This window comes from Pogona vitticeps, chromosome 3 (assembly GCF_051106095.1).
Source record: "Pogona vitticeps strain Pit_001003342236 chromosome 3, PviZW2.1, whole genome shotgun sequence".
Classification (NCBI taxonomy): domain Eukaryota; kingdom Metazoa; phylum Chordata; class Lepidosauria; order Squamata; family Agamidae; genus Pogona; species Pogona vitticeps.
In genome coordinates this window covers 86,583,647-86,601,622 of record NC_135785.1, presented here as the reverse complement: position 1 = coordinate 86,601,622, position 17,976 = coordinate 86,583,647, and the positions used below count along the sequence as shown (strand labels likewise).

General features: G+C 38.2%; 1 protein-coding gene across 3 annotated transcripts in view; it reads right to left on the bottom strand.

Moving 5' to 3' along the window:
• PRKG1 (protein kinase cGMP-dependent 1) overlaps window positions 1-17,976 on the bottom strand; it is an 833,788-nt gene that overhangs the window by 217,402 nt on the left and 598,410 nt on the right. For all 3 annotated transcript variants that reach the window (XM_072995266.2, XM_072995265.2, XM_072995267.2), the window contains exon 5: window positions 4,995-5,058. In XM_072995266.2, coding sequence (XP_072851367.1) covers window positions 4,995-5,058 — 64 coding nt within the window. The remainder of the gene's footprint in view (window positions 1-4,994; window positions 5,059-17,976) is intronic.

Sequence of the window (17,976 nt, the reverse complement as noted above, 5' to 3'; positions counted from 1 at the left end):
TTCTTGGTACCTGTTCTTCCTTCATCAATAGCACATATACATCACCTAAGCTGAGTAAAAATGTCAAAATACAGCAGTATCATATCAACATTGTGCTGGAGAAGCTGGACATACTGGAGAATCCTTCACTGCATGGAACTCAAAGGCTCCAAAGTAGAAAAAAATCTTGGCAAGTTATACGTAATTTAATTCAACAGGGGAAATCCTCTTCATATTAGTATGCATTACTTATCAATTTACTTTATGTTGACGTTTACACAATGAACCAAAACATTTTATCAGTTTTTCAGTTTAAATATATTATAACATTATCTCAAGCTTACAGCTACTTGCAGGTAAACTAAATCAATCCATTTGTTACTTTCTCTAAGTATTTATTTATAGTTTATACAATTTGCATTCTCCTTCTCAAATTATTATTACTTTTTGCATAGCTGAAGAGTAGTAGGCTCTTTCAGTAGACTGAAAAGTAGTCATTTTCAGTCTAAAAGCCTTCCTTATTCACATGCTAGAAGAAAGTAGAAAAAAGACAAGAGATAAACACTAATAAAAGTTGGCTTTCAAAGGGAATTCCGACTATGATGTCAATAACTCCCCAAGAAATGGGTTCATAGATCAAAAAATCCAAATTATTTTTCTATCAGGCAATAAATGTGTGCGAAATCCGTAATCATGAGAAAAACAGAACAATATTTTATTTATAGGTGCTATATAATCAACACAGAGGATATATTTTAATAGTCATTATTTGTGCCTAGAGGACTTGCTAGCATGTAATTCTGCAGGTGCAACTGTAGTAATTAGGCAGGCAAATTACAAACAACATTCAGAAGTTGTGTGTTGTGAAATTAATATGTATTTAATACATTTTGAATGAGCAAGCACAAGTCTTCCCACATCTTCCAGGGCCCGAGGGTCATTAAAAATGTTTCATCAACATTCTAGCACCAGTATATCTTAATTGCAAAGGATTATATAAAGTCTAGCTCATCAAAATTCAATTGACAGGTGGCAGATCTACAGAGCACCACGAACGTATAAAGCCACAACTATGATCAAGAAAAACAAGGCAGTCATTCTGTTACAGTCACCTATCAATTTCAAGAACAATCAAGAAAGCAAAGGAAATGCTTGTGTAGATGTGTTGTTAAACTAATTATGCTTCAAACTAGATTAAATAATTGACTGAAAAGGAACATATTTGTTAAACAAAAACAGGTTCTGCCTAACACCGTAAGTTGGTCAGAACATCTGCAGCCACAGACCAGTCCACCAGGGAAACTTAGCCAAGTGGAAAGGCATTTGAGGACCGGTTCTCATGATCCTTTTCACTTGTAGCAGCCATGCAGTTCCACCAGCCCATCTGCAATATCACTACCGTTAAGTTCCACAACTGCATGCCAAACATCATATGATATTTAAGCCGAATGCTATTATTTTAAAAATAAAACCCGTTGTTACAATAGTAAATAGCAACTAGCAAGCTCCGCTTCACTTGGTCTATAATTGGCTTAAATTTTCTGAGCTTTGTTTCCTCTGCCAGTTTGAAAAGACCAAGCCTAAGGAAAGTGTCACTCTTCCTCCCGTCTTCTGAAATTCATTTTGAAAGGTGGACAGAAATCAGCTAACAGAGACTGATGATATTTACCTGGTCCTTAAGCTTCCAAATTTGCTAGCAGCATGATTCAGGCTGGCCATTTCCAGTGGCACCATGAGATTTGGGAAACACTGAATTAGTTGTAGGAATCCATTACTTCTAGCTCATTCTACTAAGCCACAGTAATGAAAATCTACAATTCACAAAAAAAAAACTATATGTGCTTTATGATTTAGGCCCATGAAACCTGGCTAGTGTTATTCCCTATCACCAAAGGATCAGGGCCAAGAGAAAATGCAGATTTTGAGCAAACAGACTGCTACTAGAAAGCCACGTAAAACAGATGAGAGTGCTCCAAAGCCAAAGGCCAGGAGTAACCCAGAGCTAAGTCAGTGCACAAATGGGGTCTAGAGGCCAGAATGCTACAGAACTGACTGGGGTGAATGCTTCCAACTTCTGCAACCCGCCTGACAGCTACTTGCTACAGGAATGGTAATCAAGACTAAAGCAGATTTGGATGATATGGTTAGCTTGACAAAGCCAGGGACAAAATAGCAGTAGAAAATACGAGAGCAAAGAGGCCATGTGCATCCTTCATTCTTTGAGGAGAGTGACAAGATAAAATGGCCTCCACTTTGATGGAATCCTTCTGGACTCTGAAGCAGGTTATGCAATATCCCAAGAAATCCACAATCAAGAGGTAAATGCTGCATTTATCCAGTTTAGAATCATAGAATGATGACCTTGGAAGGGGCCTATAAGGCCACTTGTTACCTCCTCCCAATTTGAGAAGGAGCTATTAATCATCACCCTCTGAGTATGATTCTGTAGCCAATAGTTATCCACCTGACAGTTGTTCTATCCAGTCCACATCTAGTTAACTTGCCAATCAGAATATCATGGGGCACTCTGTCAAAAGCTTTGCTGGTGAAGATATACTATGTCTACAGCATTCCTCTGTCTATCACAGAAGTTACCCAATCAAAACATGAGATCAGATTAGTCTGGCAGGATTTGTTCTTGACAAATCAGTGTTGGCTTCTATTTATTACTTCATTGTTTTCTAGGTGTTTGCATAGTGACTACTTACTTTATAATCTGTTCCAGAATTTCCCCCCCTGGGATTGATGTTAGGCTCACTGATCTCTAGTTCCCAGGTTTCTTCTTTTTGCCCTTTTTGTAGACAGCATTAGCCCTCCTCCACTCGTCTGGCACCTCACCCATTCCCCATGAGTTCAAGAAAATAATGGACAGTGGTTCTGAGAGTTCTTCAGTCAGTTCCTTCCATACTTTTGTATGTAGTTTATCCAGCCCTGGAGATTTGAACTCATTCAAGGTACAGTGGTGCCTCGCTAGACAATTACCCCGCATGACAGTTTTTTCGCTAGACATTGACTTTTTGTGATCACTATAGTGATTTACAAAACAGTGATTCCTATGGGGGATTTTCGGTGGACAATGTTTGGTACCTGCTTCGCAAAGCGATTTTCGCTAGACGACAATTTTAACAGCTCCCTCCACGCTCGCAAAACAGGTGTTTTCAGACCTAAGCTTCGCAAGACAGCGATTTAAACAGCTGATCGGCAGTTCACAAAGTGGCTTTCCTATGGCCTATCTTCGCTAGACAACGATGATTCTTCCCCATTGGAACGCATTAAACAGGTTTCAATGCATTCCAATGGGGAAATGCTTTTCGCTAGACAATGATTTCGCTAAACAGCGATTTCAGTGGAATGGATTATCATCAGCTAGCGAGGCACCACTGTAATATAATGTTCCTTGACTGTTTGTTAATCTTAGCTGCAATTTTGTCCTCTCCACTTACACTTCACATTTGTCTGGAGGGTCATAGTCTGTCCTTTGAAAAAGACTGAGCTAAAATAGGAATTGAGCACTTCTTCCTTTTCTTTGTAATTTGCTACAAATTTTCCATCTCCGTTGAGTAGCTGAGCCACTGTTTCTTTTCTTAGTCTGTTGCTATGTACATACCTGAAGAACGCTTTTTTGTTGCTTTTAGTGTCCTTAGCTGAGCCTCAGCTCATTCTCAGGTTTTTCCCTCCTAATGCTATCCCTGCATGCAGACAGTGTTCTTAAAGCCAATAAAGGGGGGGGGACATGGAATGTAGAACAGAAGAAAAGCTGAACAAATAATGGTGAAGAAGTTCAGGAAGTCCCAGAAAATATTATTCATAAAATGACAGAAATTAGCAGGAGTACTACACTGACTGAATGTCATCTCTATGTAATCAAAACTTCAAAAGTCAGTCAGAATGCTGTCTTCCATTAACCACATTTCTTGATGTGCAACAAGCTCCACATGTTACTGAGCTCCTGCTTCACATAAACCATTTCTTGGAGTCACGCCATGAGCCCTGAAATCAAAAACAGTGGGTATCGTTGTGGCTCGAAATCTTGTTCTTGCCAGAAGCCAGGAAATCTTTTTGATGCAGAGGAAGTCTCTGCAGGAAGTCTCAGCATGAGGAGACCCACAACAAGAAATTTTGTGAATATTCATTACATCTCTAGTCATCAATAAAGGTCAGGGCAGAAGCTAAAAAGATGTCTCTAATAAACTTCTAGTTTCAGCCTCAGGTCTGTATAGCTAACCTGCCAGAGTCGCACCCAGAGTTAAGTTGCAGGTATTTGGATTGCCGGGAAGGAATTCCTGATCTACATTGCAGCAGTTGGCCTACTGGTCCCTGTGGCAGAAAGAGTTTTCCCTCTAAGAGGTCCTTCTCTCAAACTTGACACGTGCAAGCCAGTGTTTCTATCCAGATTTCTGCCTTCATCCTGTGGTTTCCTCATCCTGTGGACAGGCAGATTGTCGTATCTCATATTCTGATTCAGGTCGACACAGAGGTCTAGGGCTATGAAGCCTGACAGTTCCTTCTCTGCCTCAGGTCATCCTCTCTGGAAGACTTGTGGGGTCATGAAAGCTGCTGTTTTGGGCCCATCTTGTTATTGGTGGTAGTGGTGGGGAGGAAGAGCAAGTTCACAATTTGAAGTCCCACATTATAGGATGAAGCACCAATGTGAATGTGGGTTGATGTTAGTGTCAGCCAACCGGCATTAATATAAGCTGACAGAAACTATCAGAAAACTATGATTGCTGTGGCTTCTAACGCTTATGTAAAAATGCTGATTTCACATTTCTCTAGAAACTAGGATCCCTACTGAAATAGAATATGCCACTTATCTTTTCTCCTGTCCCTTTTCCATGGTCAAAGACAACAACTGTACCATAAATATTATTACTTGAGAAGGAATATTCTACTTCAGCAGACACATCCCAGTGAAAAAAAATGGGATGGCTGGTTGGCACAGTTAAGAAATACTTTTGCAACAAAACACTTGATACTTATGTTGTTATACTATGCCCCAAATTTAAAACAAATACCTCTTCAAGGACATCAGCAAGCTTACTGAGTATCTCTTCAGGGAGGCTCTGGAATGTTGGTACACTGCAATATAGAGTAAAAAAAAAAGAATGTGTGAGTATTGATACTATTATTTCCAAGAGATTTTTACAGCCAAAGAAAGGTTCTACCAACTGAAACTGAACATGCAATGTCCATAAATTCATACTGATTAATATAAGCATGTTTGCATTCACAATCAAACCCTGGATGTCAAATTTAGATTTCAGCATCAGCATGAAAAGTATTTCTTTTACTACAGGCTGATAATAAAACGTCATAACAGACAACAGACAAATTCTATGTATCATTTTTACCTGTGTGATTAGGGAGACAAATGGAATATCTGTCTCTTGATAAAAGACTATTAAGGATCATAATATTAATGGAAATTAGCTTCTGCTCACATGCCCTTCAGGTTATACAGAAATATGTGTAAAAACACAGGACATAAAATAGTAACATGATTGCTGCACAAATGGAGCCTGAGTTCCAGACAAGCTACATCCCTGGTAGGAGCTGATGATCTTAAAGAAGTTAAATAAATTAGAACATTTAAGCCAATACATTATGCTCACTGAAAATATAAGGTATTTTCAATGGTGAATAAAGTTACTTGTTGTCTGATTCAGATTAGGAAAGGTCTACGGCAATGTTACACAATGTGATTATTGTATACAGAAAGTGAAATTAAAATACAAGACAAGAATTAAGGAGCGCTCTTCAGATAATTTATTCACATCTCTATTCCCCTACTGCCACTCTAAATAGAGAAAGACTGAACCAATACAGTAAAAATTTGCTAAGTAGATTGGTTAATTTTGCCCTTCCTTCATACGCTGAATCCCACATTAAAAGTTATTTTAAAAACGCAGTTTAACTGTATTATGAATAAATAATGATAAATAACTCGTGGCGCAGTGGTTAAAACGCTGTACTGCAGCTAAAACTGTGCTCACGACCTGGGGTTCAAATCCCAGGTAGCCGGCTCAAGGTTGACTCAGCCTTCCATCCTTCCGAGGTCGGTAAAATGAGTACCCAGCTTGCTGGGGGGGGCAATGTGTAGCCTGTATAATTAAAATTGTAAACCGCCCGGAGAGTGCTTGTAGCGCTATGGGGCGGTATATAAGTCCAATAAATAAATAAATATAAAATACTTCAACATTCCTTGATAGATAATAGATAAATATGGAACTGTCACTGAGGATGTCCAGAGAGAAAAGATCTATGCTCTAGTTCTGCTGGATTTGTTTAAATTAATTCCTTTAATTTAATTTAGTGGCATACAAAATTCTGTTGTTGAAAGAACAGGGCAAGAAACAGATTAAGTTCACAACTATGATGAGAACATGGGAGAGGGAAATGTTAAGTTTTATGTCAGCTAAGGAGCAAATAATTAAACAATTAGAAATGTTGACAAGGCATTCCCACATAAACAATATGCCAGAATTGTAAACTTGATACCATAGTAAATAGGAAGTTTTTAAAGAAGGACTACACTACACATGGGCCCAGAAGGCTTCTAAATGACAGGAAAATGGTAACATGTATATTTATGAAAAGCATCTTGATGCATCAGAGCCCAAGTGTTTTATTCAAAAACCAGTGAAAAACATACATTGCAAGAACGAATACATTTTGATTTTCCTACAGTATTTGAATTATTAATTTTAAAAAGTACCTATTCCTGGTCAACATCAGTACAGTGATATGTTAACTAAACAAATATTTGAGTTCAATTAAGTGCACTCATTTCAGCTTATAAAGTATGATTCAGGAGCACAATATCTTATTGTAATGTGAATCTGCATATAAACGAAGATCAGTCTCCTCAGATAATGTCGGAAGCCCTATCTAAGGCATTTGCTGTCCAAAGGAGAACAGTAAATACCTTCCTGCATACACCTAAATCCAAGTGCACAGTACTCGAAGATAACTAAATTATTTTGGTATATGAAGCACCTGTTTTCTTAGTGGAGGTTTGGAGGACAACAACAACAAAGAGAGAGGAAGCCCTGATTATTGAGTGATCTTCTTTGTAATTCCTGCCAACCACTGACTACACCAGCTTCTGAGTGCCAGGTCAAGACTTCACTCTGCTCCAAGGCCTCTGACTCTGTATGATCAGATGTTTAATGCAGCGGCTGCAGTGCGTTGTTTAGCTTTCTGTACTTGATCAATGTGTTTGTTATTTTATAGCAGCTGCTACATCTTACTGTGATAAAGATAACTTTAATTTTGGCGGTTTGAATTTTATATGCTTCAATACTATTTTCCATGCATTGTGAAAAATCCAAATCTGTTCTAAGATATCATTTCTACATGATCAGTGCGTCTCACGTAAAATGCAACTTAGAATCTACCAACGTTCCACTGTTGTTTGTGTTAAGAGGGGCAGACTGATAATGGTTGTATCTGCACTTCTGACCTTTTCTGCATGAGTATGTGAAAAGTGAAAATGTGAGCAGTCTTCTGCTCACATATGCTGAGCAGAAGACTGCTTCAAATTATTCTAGACTGTAGCATAATATCATTTTGAAGAGCACTAAAAAACAGCAGTAAGTAACACAGGTTGAGTTCCTAGAAAGATGACATGGTCAGAGAGACATCCTTTTTAGCAAGTAGCCTGAAAACAGAATGCTAAATGCTAGAATAACAGGGAGACCTGAGCAACTGGAGCTTCACACTTCTATATTCTGGTACCAGTATATAAGAATGGTGTTGGCACAAATCAGACTTTATGTTTGGCTTCAGGGGTTTCTGCAGGGATAGACTCTCCACTGTTCAAGGAAGTGTAAGGGAATCACATTTTAACTGCAGAAGCCAATAAATTATGACCTTTATCAATCTCTCAGTCCCTAATGGGATCAAGGAAAATGCCAAATAGACAGAGTTTTGCTACCTCCACAAAACACCTGATCATCATATGTGTGAGCAATGGCCAACGAATCCTTACTTTGAAATTTTGATAGGTACATTTTCTTCTGTTAAAATACCAGAGGAAGAACTTGCCTTAATAGTAGCCTGAGGAAAACAATGGAATACAAATATGGAGTCATTTTTAGGTACAGCTTGGCAGTAACTGCTTATAAATAGTGATTACTTCTAATTAATTCCTTCCTTGAACTAGCTAAGGCATAATTAAGCTACATGTTGATCCCCTAGTAAACTGAGAGATAATTTCACTCTTTTTGCAGCATAACTACAGCTGTTCTAGTAGTTTTTACACTTAAAAGGTATATGTTACCTTACTAAGATTTGTTTTGGACTAGAGATGGGGGTATTCGTATTCATATACGAATATCCCCCCACAAGTGCAGATAAAGATGGTGCAGTCAGTGGTTGGGGCCAGAACAACTATTCACGATTTTGCCACTGCCATGAGCTCCATGGAGCCTTCCTAGTGCTCCGTTGCTTGCGATAGATTACCCAGTCCTGGCAAAAGGTGGGATGACAAGCCTCCCTGCCAGGTCGCAGAGTGGCTAATCCATGGAGCTCATGGCAGTGGCGAAATTGAGGGCCAAACCCTCATTATCTGCACCTGTGGGGGGATATTCGTATTTGTATATAAATACGAATACCCCCACCTCTATTTTGGACCCCTACGCAATGGCTCGCAGCGTGCTAATTATACTTTCTAAAAGTAACTGAAAGTATCTATTTTAATTATACTCAAATAATGAGAAGGAAATAGGCACTTTTAAGAAATGCAACTGTCATGATAACTACTTGCTCAGTTTTTGAGAAGGAAGATGTGAAGAAAGCTTCTGCTCATATTCACTTCAATGTGAGATAAACTCCCCATGTTTTTAGGAACCATGATCAAACTGTAAGAGACCTTTGGGTAGTGTGGGCGGCATATAAGTTAAATAAATAAATAAGTAAGCAAACTTGGATTTCAGAATGGAGGTGGTCAATATATATTAGTATTAATGTTTCTGCATTTCCAAGATGAGAGTACAAATCTATTGTCTCTTAGACTTGCTGGAAAGTATAAATGTAGAGATTAAATAACACTAGTGCCAACAGGCAAAGTCCTTTATCAAAATGAGAAAAGAATTATCTATAAAGGGAACAAAACATCAAATTCTGACTGGTTATGTCTCATCTTAAATTCTAGCTTGAAACAAAAAAAAACAAAGCCTGTGGGTTATCACCTATTTCAAAATTAGTACTATTACTAGCTAGGCTACTTTTCAAAGCATGATAACATGGTTGCACCCTATTTTCATCTATTGAAGTATAGTTTCAAATAGTTTTCCTCTTAACTACCACGCCAAACTACATTTTCTCCCAAATTCTCTCTCTTTCTCTAACAAAAGTTAAATATGAACAACACTTTTCCATTGTTTTCCATTGGAATTGTTCAAGAAGTATTGGAGCTATTTTTCTTTCTCGTAGCTGCTCCAGTTTTAATTAAAAGGAGAAATAAAATAAATGTTCCATATATTTATAGACCCAAAGAGTATAAAATTACCCAGAAAAAGTGGTGAGTCCCCTGCCCTTGTTGAGATCAGGTGTGGCATTCGCTTTCCTGTACATGGGTGTGAAGGCTTCTGTTTAGTCTGAATTTTGCTAATTTTCATGTAGTAACATGCAACTATGAGGGTGGCAGCACTTTAAAGACCATCCCCTACATTCAAAGAGTTTGGGTTCGATCCCATGTGAACCTACAGTCCTTTATGCAGCCTGGAACCAGTGAACACTTTACTTTTCCTACTGTTGTGTCCAGTTTTAAAAAATAGCATTTTTAAGCATCATTAAGTTTCAGAAGCAACTTCTGATGCACAATTCCTAAAAGAAGAAAGTAATATTATTTATATTAATCCCCATCAAGAGTGATAACAAAACTTCAGTTCAGCGATGGCTGTGATATTTTTTTGACCCCATGGGAAATTAGACATAAAGCAGACTTTCTGCCTCTTGGACAGACAAAGGCATAGGACCTATTCCTTCCATGTGTAACGGCATAGATCTGCATAGGCTGTTCCTCAGCTGTGCTTGTATTTGAGGACAGATCTGATGCATTTGAGGTATGTTCTGAAAGCAATTTGCTTTTATATTCTGGGCACCTTTTAACAGGTAGCACAGTCTTCAGCGTCAGATGCTCAGTGATCCGTCTCAGAGTCATTCTGAACAAGCTGTTCCATAGCTTCCTCTAAAGTACATTTTCATTTCATAGCAGTTCCAGACTACTAAACATCTGATGCAGATGCAGCTGTGGGCAGTGTGCTTTACCCCATTTTTGTTTTTTCCTGGTTCCCCCCCCCCGTCCCACTACCCTACCCCAGGAGTAGTGACAAAGTCTTATGTTTCTTATTTTCCTTCTGTTCTGAAAATGGAAGAGGTTGTTTCTCACCTGAGCACCCATACAAGCTGCTCTGCATCATATTCTGACCACAACACGGCATGGATTTTTGCTGTTGTTGTTCCACTACATCACATTATGTGTGATAAAGAAGGAACCCAGTAGGAAAATGCAATAGATTTGTGTCCCATCTATCATCTATCCCATAGATTCTTAACCTGTGGTCCATGGACCCAGGTTAAGTCCATGGACCACTGGTTAAGGACCTGTGAGGACCCTGTGTCCTCACAGGGGGTCTGCAAAGGCTTGAAGAAATGTTATGATCTTTTGGAGTTAAAATAGAAAGAAAGAATTAATGAAAGAAAGAAAGAACACAAGAAAGAAAAGGAAACTTGGAACAAAATCTTAATTTTCCTTGCTTCTTTCTGTAATGCTTTTCTAACCTACTACCTTCATTAAAAACAAACAAAAGTAAAAAGTGGTTGTGAAAATAATTGTTTGATACCAAATAATTGTTTCATATTTCTGCACATGGTGAGAACATGCAATTGAGTGATGCTGACTGGCTGAGAGACAACACATGACTTTTTTGCTACTGCATAGACAGTCAGAAGCCACAAGAAGAGAGATTCAGTGCCAGTGTGAGTATTCAGACAGATTTCATAACCGTGTTTATTTTTCAATTTCTGCTAATAAAACCAATTGGTTATTGTCGGGTAAAATGACTTTTCGATATTATTACAGTAAATATCGTAACAATACATTTTGACTGAGCCTCAAAATGGATCACTGGTTGAATCTGAAACATAAAAAACTTGATGCTGTTAATAAGGGGGCATCCTGTTACAAGTAAAATGAAGCTTCTTCCAGCCATCTAAGAAAGTGCCACCATTATAGCAAGGAATATCTGTCTATGAGACCCTTCAAGAGAAAATTGATTCACTTTAGGGGTTTAAATCTTGAGTTAAGTCTTGGTGGTTCGCAGCAACAGAAGATATTTAAAGGAGGTCCATGGTAAAGAAAAGGTTAAGAACCCTGTATTTTCCATCATCATGTATGGGTGTGAAAACTGGACAGTAAAGAAAGATGACGGGGGGGGGGGGAAGCTGATTCATTTGAAATGTGGTGCTGGAGGAGAGCTTTGGACTGCCAGAAAGACAAACAAGTGAATCCTAGATTAAATCAAGACTTAACTATAACTGGAGGCAACAATGTTGATACTGAGGCTGTCCTACTTTAGGGACATCATGAGAAGGCAGGGTTCTTTGAAATAGACAATAATGCTGGGGAAGGCTGAAGGCAGCAGGAAAAGAGGAAGACCAAACACAAGATAGATCGAGTCCCTAAAGCAATGATTCTCAATCTTTTTTGGCCATGATCACAATATGAAGGAAATATAGACCAAAGTCACATAACAAACCTTATGAGGTGGTATGTGAAGAAATGTTTCCAGTCTGTTGCATCCTCCAAATGTGCCATATGGCCCCCACTGAGAATGGCTGCCCTAAAAGCCTTGAGTTTGCTAAGCAGGCCTGTTGAGGGCTCGCCATATTGGAGATGGCTCATTCATAGGGTCGCTGTAGGTTGGAAGTCACTTAACAACGAAATTTTTAAAATCTGTTGCCCATTAAAAAATCAGCATCAACAAACTGTTCATGACAGGTAGCTGAACTACAGGGGAACAATTTGTAACTCTTCGAGTGATGCTGTTGTAAAATGTCTGCTTTGTAGCCTTCAAGTTTTGTTTAACTTCTGTAACAAAACATGGTTCCTGGGGTAATAAAATGCCATGATCACCCAGATTAGAATTAAAATTTGTACTCTACCTCTCTAGGTGAACTGCACAGTCAAGCTGTCTTATAAATGATATAAAATATGATAGACAAGATAAATGATAAAGTAATATGTGGTTATAGGAAGGAAGGAAGGGGTTATGGAAGACAGAGCTAGCCTTTAGACACTGCTATCACTGAGAAAAGTTTTAAGAAGGATTCATTATACTGAATAGGAAAGCAATGTATTATGAAGTTCATAGATCTTTCCCCCTACACACCATAGTTAAATATTTTTAATTTCCAAGCAGATATGTTAAGTTCAAAAGTGGTCCTCATCACTGAGAGGTTTACACATAGCTGCACAAACCCTTCTGTTGAAACTCTGGTTTCACCTTGTAGTTCAATGCGTGCAAGCAGGTTTTGCTGCAGAAAAGCTGTAGCTTGAATAATTCCTCTGTGTCTATCTAATGTATTGGAGACTAAAGCATCTTCATAAGTTTATAACCTGAACAACATAAAGACCAACCTAAGCAAAATGTTCCAGTAACTGATACCCATATAGAGACAGCGGAGGAATACAGACTTTAAGATTTGCCCAAGGCAATAATTTACTGGCAGGAATCTCTGGCTGTATTAAGAAATGTCATCGGCTTTGCAATCTTCCCATTTGTTGGTTTCCGCAGTACAGATGGAAAAGACATTATTGATTTTCTGGGTTGTAACTCAAACATTTGCCCTCTGTGAATTTCTTCAAAATAACAAATGATTTATGTCAGTGGACCTCAACCAGCAGTACAGATATCATTAGTGGGATGCAGTAATAGTCTAGGTGGGACGCAGGGCTTTCATCAAACTGTCAAGAATTCATTTTCTGTTAATCAAATGTTCATACAGTGGTGCCTCGCTTAACGAGTGCACCGTATAGCGATGTTTCCGTATATACGGAAACATACCCGATCTTCGCAATGGGGAAAACCCGCATTGCGAAGATCGGGTATTGCGGCGGCCATTTTGGAGCCGCCGAACAGCTGATCGGCGGTTCCAAAATGGCCACCGGAAGCCCGGAAATGGCTGCCGGCAGCCGTTTTCGCGCCCTGCCCTCGCTTAGCGAAGGCGCGAAAATGGCTGCCGGCACCTGGAATCCTCGCTGAACGGGTAAGTAACGAAGGTATTGGAACGCATTAAACGAACTTTAATGCGTTCCAATACCTTTCCCCTACCCGTTTAGCGATGATTCCGTATAGCGAGGGTTAATCCGGAACGGATTAACCTCGCTATACGGGGCACCACTGCATTTCTTGTCTTTGTGTTTTATAATTACTTTCAATTAATGCTCATTATTTGTTAAAAACAGTAGTACAGGCAAGAAATAAGAAAGTTTAATTGATAGGAAATGAATTCTTAGTAATTGTTATGAAAACCCTGCATTGTACCTACATTTCTGAGTTCCCTTGGTGATAACTAATAATAGAATTATTATTTTGTTCATGTTTATTCCAAGTAATATCTAGGACATTTCTTATGTTCTTAAATCTAGATATAGCAATAGCATAACAGAATGTCTATCAACATACATATGTCCTTTTCAGACGTTTTGTTTCCTAGTTCTAGTTTATTATTATACGGTCATAGACCCGAAAATACAAAAATAAGCACATTACAGTATATAAAATATACAAAATAAGTAAATTGTTAAAATATATCAGCAGTATAAAACATGAGCCATGTATTGTCTTATTATAACATTTTACGAATTCTTAAAACTGTGAATAAAAACCTAGCCACCGACTGTGAGTAGCCTGTGAAATCTATTAAGGCAGAGGCTTAACAGACCTTCCATTTCAGGAACGTGAAGCTAGAAATGTCTTATACTAGGTTTCTACTTGACTCCTCTGCATAAAGCCATGGGTAAAGTCAGTAAATCCCCCTTAGCTTATCATTGTGAGCAACATAAAGGGGCATGGTTATGAAAAAGACTACTCACTGGCCTTGAGTTAGAGGGGCTTGTGCAAAGGAAGTAAGGAAGAATGAAAGCTCTGTGATATTTTTTTTCAACGGATAGTAACCAGAACCATACACAAAGTGTTGTAGTTTTTGCTGTCATTATAGTAAACATTGGAGATCATGTATTTAAATATGCACAATTTGTATACATTTACAGTAGTGCCTCGCATAGCAACGTTAATCCATTCCAGGATTAACGTCGCTATGTGGATTCATCGCTATGCGGGGGGAAAATCCCATAGGAATGCATTAAAATGGGTTTAATGCGTTCCTATTGGGGTGAAAACTCACCGCTATGCGGGGAATCCTCGATCCGGCCGCCATTTTCGCTGCCCAGTAAGCGAGGGCAGGGCATGTAAACACTGCGGGCGGCCATTTTGCGGATGCGGTGGCCATTTTGGAACCGCCGATCAGCTGTTAAAAAACCATTGCAATGCGAAGATCGGTAAGCAAAACGCTTACCAATCATCACAATGCCATGTTTTCCCTATTAAAACATCGCAATGCGATCGCATTAGGGATCGCAAAAAACGCGTTGCTATGCAAATTCGTTGTTAAACGGTGCACTCTGGCCAGATTTAGATGTCATCTATGACAATAATTATGACGATACAATTAACCTACTAATATGAGCTTACAAAGTAGCAAATGTTCACTAGATAGGATGAAGTTATAGCTTGCTGCTGATCTGTGAATTAATTTAACATTCATAGTATTAAAAATAGTAAAAATGACTTGTTAAGACTCATATAATTATGTACGTATTACTATATGTTACATGTTTACAAAGCCATGATTGGCAAATATTTAAGTCCAATGTTCACCAACCTGTTCAGTTTTCTGTTCATTGGCCATGCGACTATTATTCATCCATATAGGCAGCTATTGCATAGTGGCATTAAGATAATTTGAAATAGCTAGGACAGGTAATGTTATTCAAAAACACCAACATCATTTTGAAAATTCCGAAGCACAGGATAGAAGGTTTAAGTCTGCCCTTTGATATAATTAGAAGTCATTCAACACATAATCAGTAAAAACTGAGTAGAAAGATTAATTCTGCTGCCAGGTCATTGCCTTTGAATTAAAATATTTGTTTATGTGAAAGCTTCAAGTGAGGCCAACACATAGAGACTGCAAAGATCTAGAAATGTGGAATCTCACATAATTCTGTAGCACCAATCTTCTGGCACCACTTGCTCAAGACAAATAGTGATCCTGTTTCAGGAAAGAAATTATAAATATGCTTAAGGCACAAGGAATAACAGTCAGCATATGACTTATTTTAATATGTTCATAAATGTGAATACTCTCAAGTTGAGGTTGTCATGTTACATAGGGTGGACACTTTACTTTGTAATACATTAAAATATGTTTCTTCTTTGAGTAAGTCCTAGGATTTCAAGGTATCTTTGAGAGTGCTACTTTGGAAGTGCTATTTGGCATTATACTAGGGATCTATCTGACACAGTTTAGTATTGTGAAAAACATAAATGTGTAGCAGACAGAAATAGTTTAGCTAAATATTCTGCTTTATATGATAATCTACAAGGTAAATAATTTAGTAGAGGCAGGTTTCCAATCTAGGTGAGATTACTGATGAGTCAATAGCACTTCCTGTAATAATCTGAGAAGCAGCCAGCTAACAATGAGAAGCAACATCTTCCAGACTGTTAAGGGGTAAATGCAAAAAGGGCATTTTTACTGGACCATTACTGGGCCACTGGTGCTCTAATGCAAGTGAGGAAGCCTCGGAACATTTTTTTCAACTTATTCCCTAGCAATAGATTATATCTATTCACAGAAACATTGAGAAACTAAAATTCTCAAAGGTAGTTAAATATTTAGGTTGTGCTGACTGTTTGGTTTCTATGGGAAGGCTGTACCATTTGGATTCCAATTAGCTTCCCAATAATAGTGCTAATAATTGGTGCTCTGATCTACAGGATTTGAAAATGCCAGTTTTTTTAAAAAAAATCACAGATCAGTTATTCTCTAGGGGTGATGTGTTTGCTGTATTCAACAGTTTTCATTATAGAGGATTTTAGGGCAGTCCTTCCATTCTTCCACAAATATATAAAAATAACTAACCTTCTGATTAATAGGTGGCAGGTGAAATAGTCATGTAAATATGAACCCCACCCTCATGAAACTATAGCTCTGTGTAATGTGGAACTACAGTTATTAACCTTAATGGAACAAGAAGGTAATTATTAAGCTACTTTAAGTAAGAGATGGAGGTATGTCCTTAAAATTCATGGGGTTTGTGTGAAAATGGAATCTAGGCGGTCTCTGGGAGGCAGAACATAAATAATATTAGGCTCTAGAAGTAATTCCCTAAGGAAACATAACTGAATCAAACATCCTTCAAGAAATTAAATAGTCCAGTTGCAATAAGTTGTATTTAAAAGCAAAAAGCAAAGCGTGCAGCTTATATACCGCCCCATAGTGCTTCAAGCACTCTCTGGGCGGTTTACAAGTTAATTATGCAGGCTACACATTGCCTCCCCCCCCCCAGCGAGCTGGGTACTCATTTTACTGACCTCGGAAGGATAGAAGGCTGAGTCAACCTTGAGCCAGCTCCCCGGGATTGAACCCCAGGTCGTGAGCACAGTTTTGGCTACAGTACAGCAGTTTATCCACTGCGCCACGAGGCTCTCATGAGCATGTGCAATGATCACCATAAGTAATCTGTGATATTTAAGAACTTCAGTTGAGGTTTTGTACTTGTATGTATCAGTTTGTACAGCCCTTGCACTAAGTCAACCTCAACATTCTTTAAGTGTATTAAATCATTGTCATAGCAACAAAGCATCTATTGACTGTTCTATTTTATCTTGCCATATCAGCTCATCTTTTACTTCTCTTCATATACAAGATATGTTACAGAAATTATAAGAAGCAAATGAGAAGATCAAGAAGCAAAGTCTAGACCTGAACATTACTGCATTCTTGCTCTGTACCGTTGCACATATGTGATTTTAAGAGGAGGGCAATGCTTTATGTTAGATGCCACAGCTGATCTGTTTGTTTATAAAGGGAGATTACCTCCTTTAGGCTTTTGAAGACATTAGCAAAGAAGGAAGAATAGGCTAACAGGAAAAAACACAATAATCACACGCATGTGACACTGAGAATTAAAAATTTTCTTTAAAAATGTATGCACTAAATCGTAGTAGAAAAGTTCAAGGACTGGAAGTAGCTAATATTGAAATGGAATGAAATTGCATGTTTGCATTTGACAGTTGGATTCCATATCTGAATGATATCACTTTCACAGAAGAAAAGGAGAGAGATAAATTAATTAACTCTTATGATTACCAATGGGTACACGTCCATGGAAACATGCTCCCTCACTGGGTGTTTTTAAGAGCAAACAAGAGACCTGGCTCTTTTGGCAGGCTTTCCCTCCTGTCATCTCTTAATTTCTCTTTGCCATCTTGAATTATGTTATTAATGGCTTTATTTTATTATATTGCTTTTATTTTTATGTCTTATTGTTAGCCACCAAGAGTAGACTTCAGTCTAGATGGGTGGGGTATAAATTGAATAAATAAATAAATGGGTATAAATAAGAGGGTAACAGACCAAGAGTTTAACAGTAACATTTTTTATCACAATGGCCTTTTTTTTCCAAAGCTAATTTTGAGTATATTTTTAATTTAAGATACCCATTGCCTGAAATCCAGTAGCAAATCACAACTAGAGTAGTCCCACTGAATCAGTGGGGATTTGGTGAGTCAAAACCTATATAAGTTCCATTGATTCAATGGGCCTACTCTAGATGTGACTTACTAGTGGATTTCAGCCATTAAATTTCTTGTTAAAAGAGGGCTGAGTAATGATGAAAGAGAAGCAGGGAGATATGAGGATTTT